The sequence below is a fragment of the Cryptomeria japonica genome, chromosome 6 (genome assembly GCF_030272615.1).
Source record: "Cryptomeria japonica chromosome 6, Sugi_1.0, whole genome shotgun sequence".
Classification (NCBI taxonomy): Eukaryota; Viridiplantae; Streptophyta; class Pinopsida; order Cupressales; family Cupressaceae; genus Cryptomeria; species Cryptomeria japonica.
Genome location: NC_081410.1, coordinates 494453405 through 494474746, shown reverse-complemented (window position 1 = coordinate 494474746; position 21342 = coordinate 494453405). Strand labels below are relative to the sequence as shown.

The window sequence follows — 21342 nt, the reverse complement described above, 5'->3', positions numbered from 1 at the left end:
TCAATTGCACAATCAGCAAAGCAATTTTGATGCATCTTCTCTGTCAATTGGATGACATTAAATGATTGAGGCAATCAAGTATTAAGTCAGTTATGTGAAAGCACAAACCTGTGATGAGTTATTTGATCAAGGTGGTGATTTTACAAAATAAGACAATCATTTAATATGGTTTGTGATGAGTTATTCAAACAAGGAAAGGTGAGTTCAGCTTGAACAAGTTCGATGCAGAAAGGAGCTCAGGCGATGCTCGTTTTAAATGCCTATGGAAATCGATTGCAAATATTAAAGGGGGTGGCGCCATGTATCTATTCAATGTATGCGATATGGATAATAGCTTATAGAGGCAGCCATTTTGCAAAACGGTTTTCCCATTTCATTAAGGCAAACATTAAATAATCGTAATCAAAGCACCCAAAATGTTAATTGCAATTGAATGAAGATGGCAGCGATGGGTGAAGTGATGGTCTCAAACGATTATAATTATCAGATTGATCATTTCATTTGATCAATCTGATATCGATATTGCCTTGTATGAATAAATCAATCATCAGTCATTCGATTTTAATCAGATTTTGGCAAGAGCGACTATATATGAGAGATGCAGCGATTCAAGTTTTGATCAACTTTTGATCATGTATGATGGCGATTTTGAGTTTGGCGATTTGAATTAGATTAATTCTGTCAGCGACTTTGGCCTTGGACCCTGCGACTACATTGTTGACATGCTGTGACTTCACCGTGGATGTTGATCATACATAAAACAACGATTTATCTCAGACTCCAGTGAATTTGTCTTAGTCTTTAGTGATTCCATCTCTATCATTGGGCAACTTTATCGATAATATCAGTAACTACATTTCATGGTGCAATTTCATTTGGCAAAGGCAACATCTCCAAATTGAGGACGGCGAATTGGTGATTAGCGACTCTATGATCAAACCATTGGCAAGAAAAGCAATATCGTTCAAAGTTGGCGACCTTTTGGCGATCTGATATCTTGCAACATGATCACTTCTGATCAAGTAATCTGAATTCGTATTTTTCCCACAATGATCAGATTTTGGTTGCCAAAAATCACTCATACTCAGCGATATATGTTCAAGGCGGCTTCACAAGTATACAAGTCATACTGAATTCGATTTTGAGGGGCCACGGTTTTGAGTTTTGATCAGAAAATTCACACTTGAATAGCGACTGAAAGGATATCGGCGCAGAGAGTTCGTTTCTCAAGCATAGCGAGTGTATTCTTGCCATGGCGAATTCACCCATACATGCAGTAACTTCGCTATGAGTTGATCGATCATATTGCACCATAGCGAATTCATTTCTTTTATCAACAAATCGACACATGCTTGAATATGCAAATTTACTAAGTGGCATCGATTTCAATCATTTTGATAGCACTGGCTTTGGACAGCGAATTTGTTTTACATTGCAGCCTTTCCACCTTTGACATTGAGGCAACTTTGAAGGAATATCATCTTTGATGTGATTGGCGGGCTGATTGGACATCAAATTAGTCATCATACACAAATTCGACCTTTCAAAGGAGTGATATTGGATTCAGATCTGAGACTTAATTTGTCTCAGTCAGCAATGGAATTGATTTACAACTGGTTCTCATTCACATCTACTTTGTGTCCTTGGAGTGGTAATACCTTAGTGAACATTATTCTCCTTGTCTCAAACTGTTTCCTTACCAAGATGATGTTATTTGCCAAATTTGTATCACTGTATTGATCTGATTATTATTGTTGGTCGGTGATATATCAAAATTCTAACCACCTCCCAAGGCAGCTAGTTGACAAGATTTTGAGGTTTGAATACAATCAGCAAGTACTTAGTGAAATTTCCATAATTTAATTAGTTTGATACAAGATATTTGTCTCAGATCTGAGACAAATCAGACCTCATATTAGGACAGATTTGGTTTATTTTGAGGCCTTCATCTTTATTGTCATGTTATTGATGCTTAATTTAATCAAGGACAAGGTCATTGTTGTCATTTTATGACACCATTGGTCCATCAGTGAGAACCGATCAAAGATATGTTCTATGGACCACCACTGCCTCAGTTGATCAAGGACAAAACAATGGAATCATGAAGTATGAAGTGTTGTCTTGTCGGAAGTTCCTTTCCCAAGCATTCTCTTCCTCTCTCTTTACCGGAACTCTGGAACCCCGAGGTTCCGAGGTTCCCCTCCTTGGTCTCTTTTTCTCTTGCTCTGGAACTCCGGAACCTCCAGGTTCCCAAGTTCCTAGGTCTTCTCTTCCTCAACCCCGGAAGTCCGGAACCCCCAAGTTCCCAAGTTCCTAGGTCTTCTCTTCCTCAACCTCGGAAGTCCGAAACCCCTAGGTTCCCAAGTTCCTAAGTCTTCTCTTCCTCAACCACGGAACTCCGGAACCCCCAGGTTCCCAAGTTCCTAAGTCCTCAACCCCGGAACTCCGGAACCCCGAAGTTCCCAGGTTCCCAAGTCTTCCCAACTTCGGTGACCCAGGTCTCCAAAGTTTCCCCAACTTTCATGACCCAGGTCTCCGAAGTTTCCCCAACTTTGGTGACCTAGGTCTCCGAAGTTTCCCCAACTTCTCTTCCTCAACCCCGGAACTCTGGAACCCCGAAGTTTCCAGGTTCCCAAGTCTTCCCAACTTCGGTGACCATGCTTGTTGTGGTGACTTATGTCATGTCTGCATACTTTGACTTTGGAAGGTCAGTCAATCCACCCTTCTCAGGGTTGCCTTTTGTGGGTATGGCTAAGTTACTTGCATGTACAAAAGCCAAGTGCATGCACTTCCCTGCACTCCCAGACTGACATACAAGGGTCATGATCACTCTTGTAACCATTTTTCTATATAAAGGCTATTAAGCCTCATTGTAAAGGGTTCTCTCCCTACTGGCTTGAGATATTCTATGCTCTCCCACTTCTCTTGTATTATTCTGTATTTTGCAACTGTAAGTTGGCCATTGGCCTTATAATAATATAATTAATTGAAATCACCATTCTTGCCTTCTTTCAACTTATGTATGTTGTGTATGTTTCTTACCTTCATCATAGGTATATGTTTTGTGGTTCTTCTCTCATATATGTTGTGTTAAATTTGTTTCTGAGTGCGACTTGTGGGAAACCTTCTCCCCTCTTGACATTCAACAAAGTCTAACCTCCATACATGCATTGGGGTCACTCATACAACTGAAGTTTGTGCATCTCCTGGGTGTTTTAGTTGATTCTTTGTGTCATTTCGGGTAGGGAGAGAAACAATCTCTTCTTGGTGCATCACCTCCTTTTATTTCAAGCAATTCTCTCTTCCCTTTACCTCTGCAAGTTGTTAGGATAGGCTTAGGAGTAAGTTTTGAAATGTTAAGTTGGTTCAACACCTGCACCTAGATTGAGAAGGAAGCGGGCCTTATCCGGAGATTCAATCCCTTGCGCAAGGTCCCACACTTCGAGGTTGTTTCCATGTTTCACAAGGTTGTTGAGTTGATAGCTCAGCAAGGGTGCGAGCTTTTGTGATAACAGTCATCATTAAGGGTTTGATCTAAGTTATCAATTATTTATTTGTAATATCAATACAACTAACTTAGTCAACTCTCACAAGTGCTATGGCAGGTTCATGGCGGGCTCTCATCAAGGCAAAAGATAAGTGTTAGCGTCACGCATTCAAGAAATTTTTTTACAATCTTGAATTTCCTTCGGAAATCCAAGTATCTTTGCCAGTATAGCTAGATGAAGGCGCGTGAATGTAGGTGATCGAAACAAGGCAAGTTTCAAAAGAGTTAATCAAAGTTAGAATATTGACATGAGCGGAGTCATCGTCACATCAAGCACTCGCAAATGTTGAGTACCAAGAGATATGTCGCATTCAATTGCACAAATGTGATGAGTTACACAATCAATCAAGATGAGGTGGCGCCTAGTCATCATTACATCCAATCACATCACCTCATGAGGAGGCATCTAGATTCGATGTACCTAACTCATCCATTGAAGGGGATAACTACTACAAGGGCACAAAGTTCGATGTACCTACCACCGTCACCTATTGGCTGAATTTTCTAAGGACACGTGTCCCATTAAATGTAATTGTATCATTGGTCAAGCATTAAATGCTTCGCAATAGGGTTTCTATCTTGTAATCTTGGTCATTAATCTCAAATCGATCCGAGCCACTGAAATGTAATGAGAGCACTATAAAAGGCCTCACTTCTTCATTTGTAAGGGGAATAGTTAGTAGTTCAAGAATAGAGAATAGTTAGTAGTTAAAGAACAATTAGCAATTAGAGTAGAGTAGGAAGGGAAGGCAGAAATTGTTGTCAAAGTTGTAAATAAACTTCCTTTTCATTGAAGTTATGGTGGAATGTGTTGTTTCTTCTACAATTGCATGGTTTCTCGTTGGATCTTCATTTTAGATATTGATATTTAGTTGAATGGAAGATGTTATGTATGATCAATGGTGAAATTCGCACATCCATACTACTAACACCTTGCCGATGGTAAAGTGCCTTCCATAGTCAACTGGAATCATTCAGCCAAAGCTTAACTTCAATTATCTTTTCTTCATTGATATGCATCAACTTGATGGTGTCTATGCTCGTGGTGATTATTTGAAAATCATAAAGCTATCCTTAGAAGATCGCACTAGCCTTGTGGAGATGTTCATAGCATGTCAAAGCAAGACTTACTTAGAATTTCATCACAGATCATCCATTGCTCCTACATTCTTAGAGTTAGAATAGTCTCTTCAACCCTTATTCTTTTTTCTTTTAAATCAAGTCAAGTGACATCCCATGTTCCAGCATCATTCAAGCATTCAGGTGTTCAATGTAAGTCCCCTCGCAGGTACAGCAAATCACATTAATACAACTGAAGCTATTCGACAAGTCAAGACCTGACATAAAAGAACCTTGAAGTCATCTCAAGTGATCCTTATGCGAATCTTCAGCATTTGAGAGTCTTTACTCAAGAGAGGATAGAGTACTCAATACTTTATTCTGTGTTCGATAGTGCATCAAAACACCATCAACAATACTTCATCGTCTGTCACCTGGAGTTGCAGATTAGCTTCAAATGTTGCTGCTACATTTGTCCTTTTGTTTCCACCTTCTGCAGCCTAACCTTTGGGTCTCTTAGTGCTTTTATGAAATTTATTATTTAATGAGGTGTCATGCTCCACAAAGAAGATCCTTCTAATGTCAGCATCAGAAACGACTCCACTCTCGCCTGCAAGTTTGTAGCTTCTTTGCTGCATATTGACATTTGCATTAATTCTTTTCCATAGAGAAACAAAAACCATTAAACCTACAGCAGGGAATGACAGATAAATAACGAGGAACAAATCAATGTAACTACACCCTTGAGTTGCCTGCACACTGGAAGTTGTACTTTCACATGCGGCCACTGCATTGGGTTACATGGCATTACCTTTGAATTAACCTCCCATGTGCCAAACCATGAGAAGTTAGGGTGATTGAATGTTTGGTAGTGGGTGTGGCTGCACAAGTAAGGAGTCGAAACCTATTATATTCTCAATGGGCCAGGCCTTAGCATCATCACAAATTATAGCTTAGAAGCATTGAAAAATGCCGCAGTTGGTTTGCCTATCAGCTAGGCCTATCCTTTTTGTTGTAAGAGCATCCTAAAAGCTTCTTGCTGCTGTGAACACTTTGTCTATAATATTCGTAAGGTCCCAATCCTGATTTTTTGACTTCTTGCATCCATTGATGATTATTAGAGGATCTTGCTTCACTTTCAGCTTGCTGCAATATGTCAATATTGCCAACTTCTGGCCTTCCAGAATTACCACAACTTCAACTTCATTGTTAGATTTGACACCAATATATAACAGTCCTCCTTTTGTGAAAAATCCATTATCCGTTCCCAGCACTACACCCACTCTGGCAAATCCCCAATTATCCAAGGTGAGGGCAAGACCACACGCTCTTTTTTATAATATTAATTTTATCCTTTACCCCGTCAATAGGGAAACAGATTTTTTTTGTTGTTATGAACAAATACATTGAAATACACATGTTGAAGTTGCAAACAATCTAGATCCATTTATTTTTATGTTATATTGTATGCCTTTTGATGTTTAAAATACATATAAAAAAAATGTATCCAGCTGTTTTCACATTAGGGAATTGTAAAAGTTTTCCATATTTATAGTGGATCCTTTATCTGTTTCCATGCACCTCTTTGAAAATGGCAAACCTCTCTCTGGCTGAAGAAGAACTATTCCTACAAATGTGCTAGGTAAAACATCCTTTCATGGCTAGTGTGTTCAGAGAAGATATAAATCCCCCTTTCGTTGGCCTTTTGTATCATAGAAGCAGAAATCTTTTAAAAATCACAAGATTTTTTCATTGAAAATTTGTGTTTTTGTATAATATCACTCAACTGATTTTTTGACTCATAAAATCATACTTTAATCAAGAGTTTTTGCACAAAATTGTGATATTTTGTCCATAAAATTATGATTTTATCCTTATATGTTCCCTGCTATTTTTTCTGATTGTGTGCTATATTTTATTGGTTTTTTAACAACCTTCCAGATCATTTTGGGTCAATTTTTTTATCATTACTTGTCGGATCATTTATCACCTGGACATCATCGGATTGTTTACTTTTTTCCTAAAATCATTCACTTTGTATGCCATGAATGTGGGCAGATGGCAAAGTCATTATACTACTGGTAATCTATGCCAGGACTTATTCTAAATTATTGCTACAATGAATTAGCTTTCTTACTATGACCCATGAACCTATCTGTCAAAGGTTTACATCTCCCTGAACAGTCATGGAGATCAAACTTTGGCACACAGATTAACATGACTCAGCTTCTAATGAAACCAAAATACTGGAAACCATCACTATCAGGTTAAATCATCCTGGGTATAAAGATTATAAGGTTTTGGGCTAAACGAAACATAGTGAAGTATGTAAATGTTAGAAGTTGTGATAAATAAAATCAGTCCTATTCAAGGGAAAAATAAATTCTTAGTAATGAAATAACATTATTTTGTCTTTTGTGCATTTTACCACATCTTTTAGACGATTTTTCCCAATGCAATAGCCACAAAACATGAATGCTTCACAAACATGGGTTAAATGTGCTTCACAATATTTTGTAGTTCATAATTGATTTTCAAGATCAAACTTTGATGTCTAACTATGTAGTAATGCACTATAAACCAGCAATTTTACAATTAATGAAAAAAATTCATATTTAAAAATTCTTGGTGTACACTCTTGTTTTCTTCATTCTTTCTGAAATTCTGTGCAATTTATTTTGATTCAAATATAAAAACATTAGTTCTCTCTCTCCTTTTTAAAATTTCTGCATTTTTGGGGTTCTCAAAATTTTCCCAGTTTAATCCAAATTAATTGCAAAAATCTTTTTTTCTTTGGTTTGTGGAGTGATCCCTGAGAAATAATTTTTCTGCTATGTTTTGTATATCATCAATGTAATGGAATACATTGAGATGTATGTTTTCTAGGAGCTCTCACCTATAGGTTTATTAATTGCATGGGTATTTTTAAGTGGTTGAAGCGTATTGTGCTTGTTTGTCACAAGGTTTTGTTTGTTGAGAAGATTAGGGAATCTGGAAAGAAACACTGTTTCGAGGAAGAAATTATGTGCAGTGATCCCACTCAGTAAATTGATGGGAATCATGAGTTTTAGCAGAATAGAGATTGGAAGGAAATCATGTGTTGTCCTCCAAGTTGTAGTAGTACATGAGATAAATATATGGTATCACTATCGTCATACCTCCAGCTATGATCAATACATATCTGAGGAGTGAGCATTTGGTGCAATTAGAGTGAAAGATACCCGCTTATGCAACAAGAAGACTTTTAATAGAAATCACAGTGTTATCAAATCATTCACAGAGAATAGTAAGCAAACATTTCCATTGAATTTCTAGTTCATATATTTAAATCTTCAATTCATCAGTTTATACAGTATAGAACCATGACCAAACAATATCATAACCTTGGAAGCCAATAATTTCTCTCTTCAATCTGTAACTCATAAATTAAACATTGACAACATACTGACTTTTCTGGAAATGAAGATTTGCAGTGGCAGTCGTAGAAAATGATGTTTCCATATTGGCTTGCATTCCCAGGCGCAAGCATTAGCTACAGACAACGGCTATGATCTGCTTGCTATCGTGGCCTGGTTCCAAGTCTAGCCTGAGTTGCTTCACCGTCTACAGTTATCGTAGATCATCAGATGTCGTATCTGTCCTTATTATTGTATGGCCTCCTGGTATCCTCAACTGGAAGACTTCAAAAGGTGTTATCAGCCGCAGAACCCATGCAATCCTTCTAAGAGCCCATGCTGTCTCCTTCACGCTCCACAAATCCACATACAATCTCGCTACTTCACAAACAGCTGCAGTTATACACAAATCTTCAATGATCAATGTCACCATACATTAGCGCCGCAGCAATAAGGAGGAAGCAAATATAAATTTGAGCTTTGAAGATGTTTCCGTTTATTATTCCATAGACCATTGGAGGACGATTTAATTAGTTTCACGGCAAAGCATATATTCGCAACCTTTACTATAATTCTACCCAAATATAATATGACCCTGCGATAAATAGAGCCTCTATGTCTCAAGGAAAATATTAATCATGCCCACCGATTCATAACATCCAATCGCCCAAAATGAAATATACATAGAACTTGGCCAATTAAATAATATTGAACTTCTGGCATTGAACTTCAATAGTCGGAATAAAATATTCTTTTATCTCCCGATAGATATAAATTACCTCAGATCTGCAAACATCTTATATTTCTGCAATAAACCCTTACAAATTTGTCTCCTAAGGAGACTTCACAAATTTGGTACAGATGTAGACTCCATCATGAATCCACCCTTAGGAAGAACTAGGGTTTTGTCCAGCCCTTCTCAAACTTCTGAAGGTTTCGTCTCCAGGAAGTATAAACCGTTTATCAAATCCCAGCATACCCAAAACATCATCATGAACCTCCTTATAAAGATCTCCAGGAAGTATCTAGAAGATAGGCCGACTTGCTGGAGAAATATTTTAATAAAGTAACATTATAAATTTATAATAATATTTTATTGTTAACTAATTAAATTAATTAATTTTAAGTAGTCATTTGAATATTTTATTTATTTTTTGACGACTATATAAAAATCAATTTAATTAAATGTCACTTAAAAATTGGGGACATTGATTGAGATAAATATATGGTATTCACTATTGTCATACCTGCAGCTATGATCAATACATATCTGAGGAGTGGGCATTTGGTGCAATTAGGCATTTTCCTACTAGATATCAAAAATTTGAATCATTTTTCTTGTTTTGGGGGATTAGTGTGCATTTAGAGTCACAAACTTTGATGGGGAAAATTGTTGCCACATGGGCTTTGTTTTTCTTTCTTTTCAAAGCATCAGAAATATATTTTAGAGCTCTCGAGAGTGTTGTTGTTTTTGTGTTGTTACACTTATAGTGGTATTGCTTGTATGACACTACATGCTGCATATTTGGAGAAAATTGTAGGTTTTAGTATGTCACTTTCAAGGGCCATAACTTTGTCACATGGACTTGTTTGATCTGGTTTTTGGAGTGTTGGAAAGATCATTTTGTGATCTTTTTAGTGGTACATAGCTTGAAGGGATCTGGAGACTTTTGAAAAAGGGGTGCTCCAAAGATCCAGAAGATGGAGTACCTTATTGAACCTTCACTTCATGAACATAATTATAAAGAATTGGCCAAGGCAATGAAAATCCTTTTTGTGGCACAAGATGTGTGGCGGATCTTTAATGGGACTGAGGGTTCTCCATACAAAGACAAGGAACATGTTGTGTACTATGTTAGGGAAGATCAAACAATAGCAACATTAATCGTCTATCTTTACCTTGAATTTTGACATTTCTTTCATGATCGGCATGTTTTCAGCATGTATGCTACAAGTATTCTTTGCTTATATACTATGTATATTCGTGTGTTTGCTTCATGTTTGATACACTTTCAGAATGTATGCCTTGCATCTTTATGTATGCCTTATGACTGATGTGTCTTTAGAGTGTTCACTCCATGAGTGTCTTTCTTATACATACTTGGTACTTGTGTGCATTGCTTCAAGCCCTTTATGTATTATGCGCATACTTCGTGCCTCAGTGCATTTGTATATTACTTTGTATTTTATGCGAATGTATCGTCTATGCTCCATGCCTTATGTATATTACTTCATGTTTACATGTGTGCTACTTCATACTTCATGTATATACTTATGGGTTTGTGCTACATGTCTGATATGTATTTAAGTGAATTGCTTCATGCTTTAAGTGTATTCACATGCCTTTTGCATGTTACTCTTAAATGTATGTATACTTCATAATTTGTGGATATTTATGTGTCTTTTGTGTCTTCCATATGATTGCTCCATTGTATGTTTTATATGTGTACATGTATACCTGTATTGTATAATTATATGATTGCTCTAGACGATTGTCTCATCTTCAGCATGACTGTGTCACGCATGCCTTCCTTAGGTATGCTCATGTCTTGAATATGCTTGCATTATGATTGATATGTTTTCAGTGTTATTCCATGTGCATTTTATGTTTCTTTCTCAAATGCTTCATATCTTAAGGACTGATGTGTTTTCTGAATGCTGACCTCATGTGCATTCTCTAAGTGTAGATATCATGTATGCTTTATATGTGATTGCTTCCTATCTAGCATATACGTAAGAACTTCTCTCATAACCACATACACTCCATATATATGCTTCAGGACACTTAAGAGAATTTATGTGCATGCTTCACACTTTATGTGCCTCCTAACTTAATTGGATCCATGCTTGTGCACTATAAGATTCATGTGTTACGTGTATTTTACTTATGTGTTGCATGCCTTGATTGTGTTCACTTATACTGGCATATGCTTCCCACCTTGTGTATATTCATGTGTATACTCCATGTTTTATGTAGATGCTTCTTGCCTTATATGCTTTGGGTTTACACCCTATGTGTTTTCGTATGTGTGATCATGTGTATGCTCAATGTGTTGGGTTTGTGCATACAATGTTTACTCTAAATGTTTTCATATACACGCTTTGAACATCCATATGACGTGTACGCTTCAGATTTTACGTGTATTATTGCTACATGCATTATTTATGTCCATACTCCAAGATTCCCATGTATACTTGAAGTCTTACATGTGTTTAAATGAATTTATGTATTACTTCATGTCATCTATGTCTTACATATTTTTAATGTCTCATGCTTCATTCCTTGCATGTACTCAGATTTCATGCCTCATGACCTTATGTGTATTGTGTGTACACTTCATGTATGCTTCATATCTTCATATATACATATGCATACCTTGTATTAGAGGGCGACTCAGTTTGAGGAACTTGTCAATTGCTTGAGGACAAGCAATTCCGGGAAGGGCGGACTGTCATGTCCCCTCCTTGATCGCTATATGTATCCTAAAAGAAACAATTAATTAAACAACAAATGATTATTTGAGATTTATTTATTTATTAAATATTATTATTTAATTAATATTTTAGTAATAATATTCTTAAAATTTATTTATCCATCCATTAAATATTATTATTTGATTAATATTTAATGGACTATGGTTCTCGAGAATTTCCTCTATCATCTTTTGGTATTACCGACTTTGGGAATTCTACAATAAATGATTCCTCCCTGCCGGCAAATGGTCGAACTATGCTAAATACCAAAACTCTTTCCGTATACGATCCCAACTAAGAGATGTTGATGAATATAGGTTTCCGTAATCAACACTATCACATGGAAGATTATCGAATCCAGGGATTATCAAACAAACATTCCATAAACTCGGTTAATGTTAATTACGGAAAGGTAGAAAAGAGCGATTATAATCATCGCACATGAAAGTATTGAGCCAAGCCAAAATGACCATCGTGGTCAATACCGTATCAAAGGGTGCAACAGGAGAAGTGGACTATTTTATCGAGCATACCTAATATTGCAAGAGCAATGATCTATATTTGTAGAACATAAGATATCATATTATCGCTACCCCAATTAATGATAATTTAGTGCTTAAGAAATAACAGTCAAAGAATATCCGCTAAGGCAAATAATAACATGTGTGATTAATGAATAAGTTGTAGTAATGAAGACAAGAGGTTTAATCTGCTATCCACCCAATTGCACATACAAGTGACCAATAAGATAGTGTGCATTGCATATGTCGATGAAGGAAGATAGAAGGATCGATGAGGTTGATAACTAACTATTAGTTTATCATCGATGATTGCTGCCATCAGAATCACACTTATAATCAAAGTCTTGCTGTGATTCATTACAGAAATGTTTTGACAGATTCATAAATAAGAAACAATAATTAAAAAAGTGCGATCTGTTTAACAAAAAGGGACATGTTATCAAGTGGTACAAATTGGTAATAAGCCATGATTATGACACATGAAAAGATGCAATTGTTAAGGGTGTGATGTATGCTAATTGCAAGTAGGCAAACTTGTATAATTTATGATCTGTATTAAATAATGATAAATCAATTAAGGAAGAGGCAATATGTTAAGTAAGAATGCAATGTTTAAAAGACATAACCCCTCACGTCAAGTCTCTGGTATGATATTTAGGGAGGATACACTCTCATTTCAGGGGGGGTTATGGGCAACCATCTTATAGATGGGGGATTATCGTATAGTCTGTACTCATAAAAGGGGGTCAGAGGATGGATCAGATCAGATCAGAACTGTTATTATGTTACAGGCAGTAACATCTTTGTTCTTGCTGATATGCATGGGACATACTTAATATGTGATTGTGTTTGAAGCCGCTGGCTCATATACAGGATTTAATAATAACACTAATACTAAGAATTTAATAATAATACAAATATTAATAACAGAATAATTATGATTATTATAGTACTTGTGAGGACTGCTCTACAGTAATACGTATAATGTTAATATCTGAGTATATATATATAGAGATATATATAATGTAAAAATATAATATAAAATATATACAAGTACATATATAAATATAAAAGAATATTGTTTGATCCGACAAACTAATATTGGAATATAAATCAGGAAGAATTCATAAGTTAATAACAGAAAGAAAAGTATGTTTTTCTGTTAAGACTGCCAGTATTTAAGTGGTTGGGGAATGAGACCTAGAATTATGAATGATAGATTGATTATCTAGTATAATAGATGAATTATTTACTCATTAATAATTGATAAATTAATTGGAACTAGGGAATATTATTCACTTGATTCATAGTTTTATCTCCTAATCAACTTAGTTTATGTCACAACTCACAAGTAGGTTGAGATGGATTGATTATGGTTAGAAAAGGCTTAAATCTAGTAGGGGACATTACACAAGATGTGTGGCGGATCTTTAATGGGACTGAGGGTTCTCCATACAAAGACAAGGAACATGTTGTGTACTATGTTAGGGAAGATCAGACAATAGCAACATTAATTTTCTATCTTTACCTTGAATTTTGACATTTCTTTCATTAGGGTAAGGCAGTTGTGGAGTTGTGGTAAGCTTTAAAAATGCTTGACCTTGTAGATGAGGGCTGCAGGGTTCCCAATGTTTGTTTATCCATATTATCATTATATTCTAGTATTTGAGTGTGTTTTTATATTTCATTCTTTCGACAAGGTCTTCAGGTCTCACTAGTCTTCAAGGTTGTTTGTATTCTAATACCAGTTTACTTTTTCAATCCATTGCCATCTTTTTGGTCAACTTCATTCAATTGGACACTCCTCAAATGCCTCTCCTTGCTCTTTTCATTTGAGGAATGACAAGCTGCCAAAAATTCTCCTTGTTTCCCACGTTTTGCCATTGAAATGCTGCTGGTCTGAAAATATGTACTGAAGCTTGGTGGACAACCACTAGGATGTTCCTGGAAATGGCTTTGAAGTGGCCAGAAATTTCTAGGGGAGTGTGTCCCTTTAAAGAAAACTTGAAAAATTAAAAAGCATCCAACTCTAAATCTGAGCGAACCCACAGTCTACTCCCCTGCTCCACAAACAAAAATTAGAACAGAAGATTAAAAACTTTCATTAATGTGAAATTGAAGGAAGAACAATGCTGCTGTCTGTTGTTCTGAGGCTGTCAAATGTTCTATGAAACTAGGCTAACTGTGAACGATGATTTTCTCCTTTTTTATGTGGATTTTTTCTTCTTTGTACAAATTGGAATATTTATATTTGTAATTGCATTCAGGGAGTTTGGATTTGAGGAAAGATTTTTTTACTCATCAAATATCTAGATTGTGGTTTGTATTTTGATCCTCTAAACTATAATTTATGAACTATATACTCAATAAAAGCTTAAACTATGTTGAACCCAAGGCAGGACTGAGGGGGAGGGGGGGTGAATCAGTCTAAACAAACAATTACTGCAGCATATAAACAATTACTCAACAACATATATCCAACAATAGAACACCAAGATTTATACGTGGAAAACCCAAATAGGGAAAAACCACTGTGAGCACCTGACTACAAGAATATATCCACTATGAATAGAAATGATTACAAAAATAGAGCTAATTGCTTCGGACTTGCACACCAATGCTAACTGCTCATGGGGCAAAATACAAAGAGGACTTGCAAAACTTGAAGCTAACTGCACTCAGGGCAAGGTGCAAAAAATGATATGAAAAGAAGGATCTCTTGATCATGAAGATGTCCTTGAACTCTGCATCAAGCGACCAACATCGACACACACACACACAACTTTGATCTCAATAGCCAATACCCTGTCTCAACTCTCTGTCACAGTCTCAGCACAGCTTGCATATCATTCAAACACAACTCTTCTTCACTGCTCACACTTACTTTGATCTTCGCTATTCACCACATCATCTATTACTACACATCTCTCTTCACACACTAACTCAAACATACACATGCCTTATATACAAGATAGATCATCAAACTTAAACCAAGTCTGCCTAAATCAAAATATACTTTCCGAACCAAAAACACACATATTGATCCACTCTAGGAGAAAGAGAGGACCAAAACACATATTCCAAAGATTAATTCACCGATCCGCAATCACTGAAACGTAACCAATAGCATATCCACACGCTACGCAACCATATAAGCAATTACTGATCAAAACATACTCTCTAATGCAAACAACTCAAATCTGGATCTCCACATGCTACGGTGAGATCCATAACATAACAATCACACATCCGCAAATCATATCTGGACCTAAGGATAGGTCAAACATAGAATCTCACAACCAGCAACAAACAATGCCACAGCACCCGAAGAACACAAAGTTGTTTCCGGACCTTAGAACCATCATATCCATGATGCTGAAACTATATCCAATGAAGATAACAATAACACTCAACACCAGCAACAAATTTCGGACCCAAGCACTTCCGGAACAACCGACACAATAACTGACCAACTATGCAGCAAGATAACTCTGCACCACGGACATTCCGGACCAAACCAGAACAACAAGTTTGACATCAATGACAACCGCAACAACACATCAACAAAAACTTCCAACAAACTATTCATGTGTTCCATGTGTTGGAATTTTATACACAGAACTAGATATTATGTTATCTTTGGTTATGGTTTTATATTTTTCTTTTTAATATTCTTTTGCCTGTAGATTTCCTTTTTCATTTTGTTTTCAGCAATTTCTAGAAGATCGATATTTCGTGTACTCATACATGTATTGATTTCTATATTCCTTGTTACTTAGGAAACAAGATGGAATAGCGGTGAGGGAAGACATTTATCAATAGCACATTCAAGTTACTCGGATCTTTGCTTGATAGCCTCTTAGCACCTGGATTCTTATGTTGAGCATTTCTTATAGATTGTTCACAGTGAAAGAAAACTAGATTAGATTGACACTAATCCAATGAAAGGAGCAATACAAGTAGAAACGAATTTATAAAAATTTCAGTGAAATATCAACATAGAAGACACATGATCTTGGGAAAATCTTTTCTATAAAAAAGCTAGCAACAAAAATACACTCAAATATATTGATCTGAAATAGGTGATTGTACTGAGGGGCTATCAAGGAAAGATCCAATTAACTTGAGTGTGCAATTGATACAAATTTTCCCTCACTGTCATCGGTTCTTGTTTCCTAAGTAACTAATAAACAAACATAACACATGGAACACATAAATGGTTTAAGGTTTTCAGTATAACTTTAAAACAGAAGATTAAAAGCATTTATTCATGTGAAATTGAAGAACGGACAATTCTGCCTTCTGTTTGTTGTGAAGCTATAGAATGTTCAATGACACTAGGCTAACTGTGAAGGTCGATTTTCTCCTCCCTTTTTATGTAATTTTTTTCTTATTTGTACAAACTGGAGTATATATATTTTCAATCACATTCAGAGAGCTTGGATTTGAGTTCTTCTTTGTACAAACTGAAATGTTTATATTTGCAATTGCATTCAGGGAGTTTGGATTTGAGTTCTTCTTTGTACAAACTGGAATATTTATATTTGCAGTTGCATTCAGGGAGTTTGGATTTGAGGAAATATTTCTCTACTTCTCAGTTATGTAGATTGTAGTTTTGTATTTTGAGCCTCTAAACCATAAATTATGAACTATATATGCAACATTGCAAATCTTGAACTATTTATGTGTTCCAGGTGTTGGAATTTCATTCACAAAAAATGGATCATTGGATATTATGTTATCTTTGGTTACAGTCATAAATATTTTCTTTGTAATATTTTTTGTGTTCAGGCCTACAATTCATTTTGTTTTTAGCATTTTGTAGAAGATTGACATTTCCTATGCCCATATATTTATCAATTTCCATTTTCCTTGTTATTTGGGAAACAAGAACCAATAGTAGCAAGGGCAGATGTTTATCAATAGCCCATTCAAGTTACTTGGATCTTTCCTTGATAGCATATTTTGGTGAATTTCTTGAGCGTGCATGTGCTATTGCATGTGTGAGAATAAATCTAACCTTAATTTTACAATGTTTAAAGTCCATCTAGGTAAGAATTTGTATCTATGTGTGTTATTATACTTAACCCTATTGTATTGTGGTTAAAGTCCATGTTTTGTTGATTTTTGTGTGCATATAAACCTTAATCGTACATGTTTAAAGTCCATCTAATTAAGAGTTTAAATTTCATATTTTGTTGAATTTGTGTGATTATTTTTTACCTTAATTCTACTATGTTTAAAGTCCATATTTTGTGACATTATTGTGCATATGTGAAAGTCTATATTTTGTGACATTTCGTGTGTGTGTGTGTGCATGCGCGTTGTGCTTGAGTACGTGTGTGAGTGTGCGTGTTGTGCATGAGCATGTGTGTGTGTGTGTGTGAGTGTGAGTGATTGTACCATATAAGTCCATACTTTGTGGCATTTCATATCTCTATTAAAGTCTATATTTTGTGATTCAGGTTTGTGGTCTTAATTGCACCATGTTTGAAGTCCATATTTTGTGAAATTTTCGTGTGTGAAAGTCAATATTTTGTAACATTTTGTGTGTGTGCACTTAGTTTTTAATTGTACCATGTTTGAAGTCCATCTTTTGTTCCATTGTATGTCTGCATGCGTGCATGTAATTGTACTATGTTTAAAGCCCATATTTTGTGACATTTCATGTGTGTGAGCATATAATTATACTATGTTTAAAGTTCATATTTTGTCATTTTGTGTTTGTGAAAGTCAATATCTTGCGACATTCTTTGCACATGCGCGCGCGCGCGTGTGTGTGTGTGAGAGAGAGAGAGAGAGAGAGAGAGAGAGAGAGAGAGATTATTTTTAACCTTAATTGTACCATACTTAAACCCCATCTGAACAAGAGTTTGAACTTCGTAAATTGCTATGCCATCATCTGAATAAGAATTTGAGCTTCGTAAATTGCTATTCCATTTTGATGTTATGTGGTTCACGCTATGCTTTCTGCATAAAAAATAACTTGCTTCATTTTTGGAAGTCCTTCAATATCTTACCAAGATAGATTATTGGGTAAGGAGAAAAAGGAATTTATGTCAACAGGTGTTTCTTTGAAGAATATCCTAGGATTGAAGAATTGTGGATAGAATATAAACTAATTCTATTCTAAACTGTTAAATACTCTGCAGGCTATTCTAGAGATGAAGTATTGGGGAAGAACTGCAGATTTTTACAGGGCCAAGGCACAAACCAAGAAGACATAATAAAAGTGTGTTTCTTTCATTATATTTCTATTCATTTGATTGTTTTCTCAGATGAATTCTCAGTGCTTTAGCTTAAGATGTTGGCATTGGTAGATTTAAGATTTTGCTTTGTTTTATGTTTTTCTCCATTAATATGTAGCTAGGTCACCTAAAGCATGTGATGGTTTTAAGTATTTTGATGATTATATGAATACTACTTGCAGATACGACAAAGTAATGAAGTAGAACAGCCTTGTACGGTGCACATCCTAAATTATAGGTATATTTGTCTTTGAAAGTGGAAAAGCCTTCTATGAGGAGGTTAACAAAAGAGAGTATCTTAAGAACTTATAAAGTGGCTAGGACTTTACTATTAGTCATATTTATTATGTTGAAGAATTTGTCTGTAGTTTATTAACATCTTTGATCCACTATGTGTTCTTATCATCCCAGGAAAGATGGCAGTCCATTCTGGAATCATTTGCATACAGCACCTGTTCGAAATGCAACTGGAAAGGTATTATATAGTTGCATGGATTTCAAGTCTATTAATTTTGTTGATAAATTGTTTTTTCCTATCAGCTTGGCCAGTACCCCTATGTTACAAAAGAAATCTAGCTAATGTTTTTGGTTCTCTGTATAGTTGGACTAGTGATGCATTTTGGTGGCTGTGGAACTTAATTTATAGGCCCTAATAATTTATGTTTCTTTTAGGAAGGTACTATTCACTTATCACATATATAGGGCCACAAGTCATAATCAGAAAATTGTGTTTTGGTTGCAGCTTAATGTTATATTTCATGATTTCGCTAGGAGCATTTGTAGTCTAAAAATATAATGCAGCATGTTTATATTGTTCACCATGATAAAAATCAAAGCATTTTTGAATGTTTCTTGCTATGTTCTTGGTTTGTCCACAGGAGGACCCGGATCTGGATCCAATCCCTTGTGGGTTCGGTGAGGGTTCTGCCCACAGCTTGTGGGTCAGGCCTTGATGAACTGGGGAAGAATTTCCCCCCCTTGTTCGCCCAGTCGGAAAATTGACACATTTAAAAAAAAACATTTTGACCTTGTTTTTACTCCAAAAATTGCCATTCGCCCCCCTAACTCTAAAATGTGACATACAAAACATTGAAAAGGAAAAAACAATTTTTTTTTTTCATATTGTGAACGAAAAACAAAAATATTTTCCTCCACTCTTGAACTTATTTTCTCGCTTTCCATTGCACGAATAGAGTTGAAGATTGACCGTTGAATGCTCCAATTTGCTTGTTGTGCTATTCCTATGCATTTGCAAGTGTTCGTTTGTTGTCAAGGAGATCGTAGACTAATATTTCTTCAAAAAAGAGGTTTTTTTGAAGTTTTTGGGTTTTTCTCCTGCTTTTTTTTTTACAAATGAACTCCCTTGTTTTGTTTTGAAGATTTTGGTTTATTTTCATTCTTCAAGGTATTTATAAACATGCTTATTTTTTTAAAGCGAATTAACTATTAAGTTGTTTTATATGTTTTTGTTTTAAAATTTCATTTGTTTCAATTCTTCAAATGCGTTGTTTATTGAACTTTGTAATGTCCCCTTTTGGGATTGCCCTAAATTTTGCCCTATATAGTTAGAGATATAACTTTATCCAAAAAAATGCTTAAGCAAGATAGATCCTGGTTGAGATCTTGCAATCATTTTAGACAATTATCCAAATCAATCATTTTTATTAAGGTTAAAGACCATATATTCATAACCATCTTAATTGAAATAAATTATTTAATATCTATAATTCATTATTGGGGTTCAACCATAACAGGGCTTGGATGAGGAGACATGATAGGGTGCCTAAAGCAATCCTCACACTAAGCCCAAGAGCGGACATACCATCCCTCTTGGCCCCATGTGGCAATCTGCCATCCATCCATCATGAGGTGGTGTACTTAGTGGGGAATCTTGTCTTTGCCATCCCTGTTCGTGCCACCTTGTTCACCCATCCTATGATTGAGACTTCCTTAAATCCATTCCAACAATAAACCATGGTAGAGGTTGGAGGGGAAAATAGGTTCCACGAAGTATCCTTCCTATCTAAGCCCAAGGGTAGGATACACCTTGCCCACCCCCCCTTGGCCTCATATGGCAGGCCACCAGCCATCCACCATGAGGTGTTGTACATAGAAGAGGATCTCATATTAGTTCTCCCTCGTATTACCTTACTAACCTCGCCATGATTGATTGCAGCAATTTGATGAATAGACTAGGAATCTAGATATTCCACATTATTGCCTATATCCAAATTATGAGAGGTTATGTATCAAATATATTATTAATTTTGCATTCATATTATTGCCTATATTAATATGTGAGGAATTATGCATAAATTTTTTATCATGCTGCATACCACAAAGATGAATAAGATTGCTATTGTATGCTATAAATAATAAACCTCTGATCTGATTGATTTATATGCTTGATTGTTTATCAAGTCGATGTAAGATAGTGAGAAGAGCTATGGTGCTTGCTAAGGGTGTTTGAATAGATACTTTGTTTCAGATGGATGCATGCACAATTCAGTGCAATAGTTCTTTTGTTTCTGTAGTGGAGTGATATGTAGAATCTTCACCTTCACCATTGGGGATCTTAGCAAAGAAAAGTGTTGTATGCTTTTTTGATGGTCGTGCTTTCTAGGTACCTAAGGGTGCTCATGCTTTGCAAAGTAAGCTTCTTGGAAAGAAAACTTTGTTGTGGCACCAAAGGATGGGTCACATAAGTGAGAAGGGTCCAAGGGCCTTGAAAAAAAAAAGCCTTGTTGAGGGGGCTAAATGATTGTAACCTTTAGTTTGATTTTTGCGAACATTGTGTTTATGGAAAACAAAACCATGTTCAGTAAATGTTCTAGTGTATTGGGCTTGATATATTTTGATGTTTTGATATTGCTAATACTCCTTCAATTTTGAAATTTGTTATGTTTCATTAATTGATAACTATAGTAGGACATGGGTATATTTCTCTAGGAATATATCTGAAAAATTTAGTTGGTTTAAAGAGTTTAAGACTCTCATAGAGAATTAGGCTAGTACAGAGATTAAGATTTTGAGGATAGTTTTGTTTAACGAATTTTGACAAGTTTTGCAAGGATCATGGAATGGAAAGACATAAGACA

General features: G+C 35.6%; 1 protein-coding gene across 2 annotated transcripts in view; it reads left to right on the top strand.

The window, feature by feature from the left end:
- LOC131052769 (protein TWIN LOV 1) overlaps positions 1-21342 on the top strand; it is a 67164-nt gene that overhangs the window by 35612 nt on the left and 10210 nt on the right. For both annotated transcript variants that reach the window (XM_057987372.2, XM_057987371.2), the window contains exons 5-7: positions 18149-18228; positions 18427-18482; positions 18656-18719. In XM_057987372.2, the coding sequence (XP_057843355.1) occupies positions 18149-18228; positions 18427-18482; positions 18656-18719 (200 nt within the window). The remainder of the gene's footprint in view (positions 1-18148; positions 18229-18426; positions 18483-18655; positions 18720-21342) is intronic.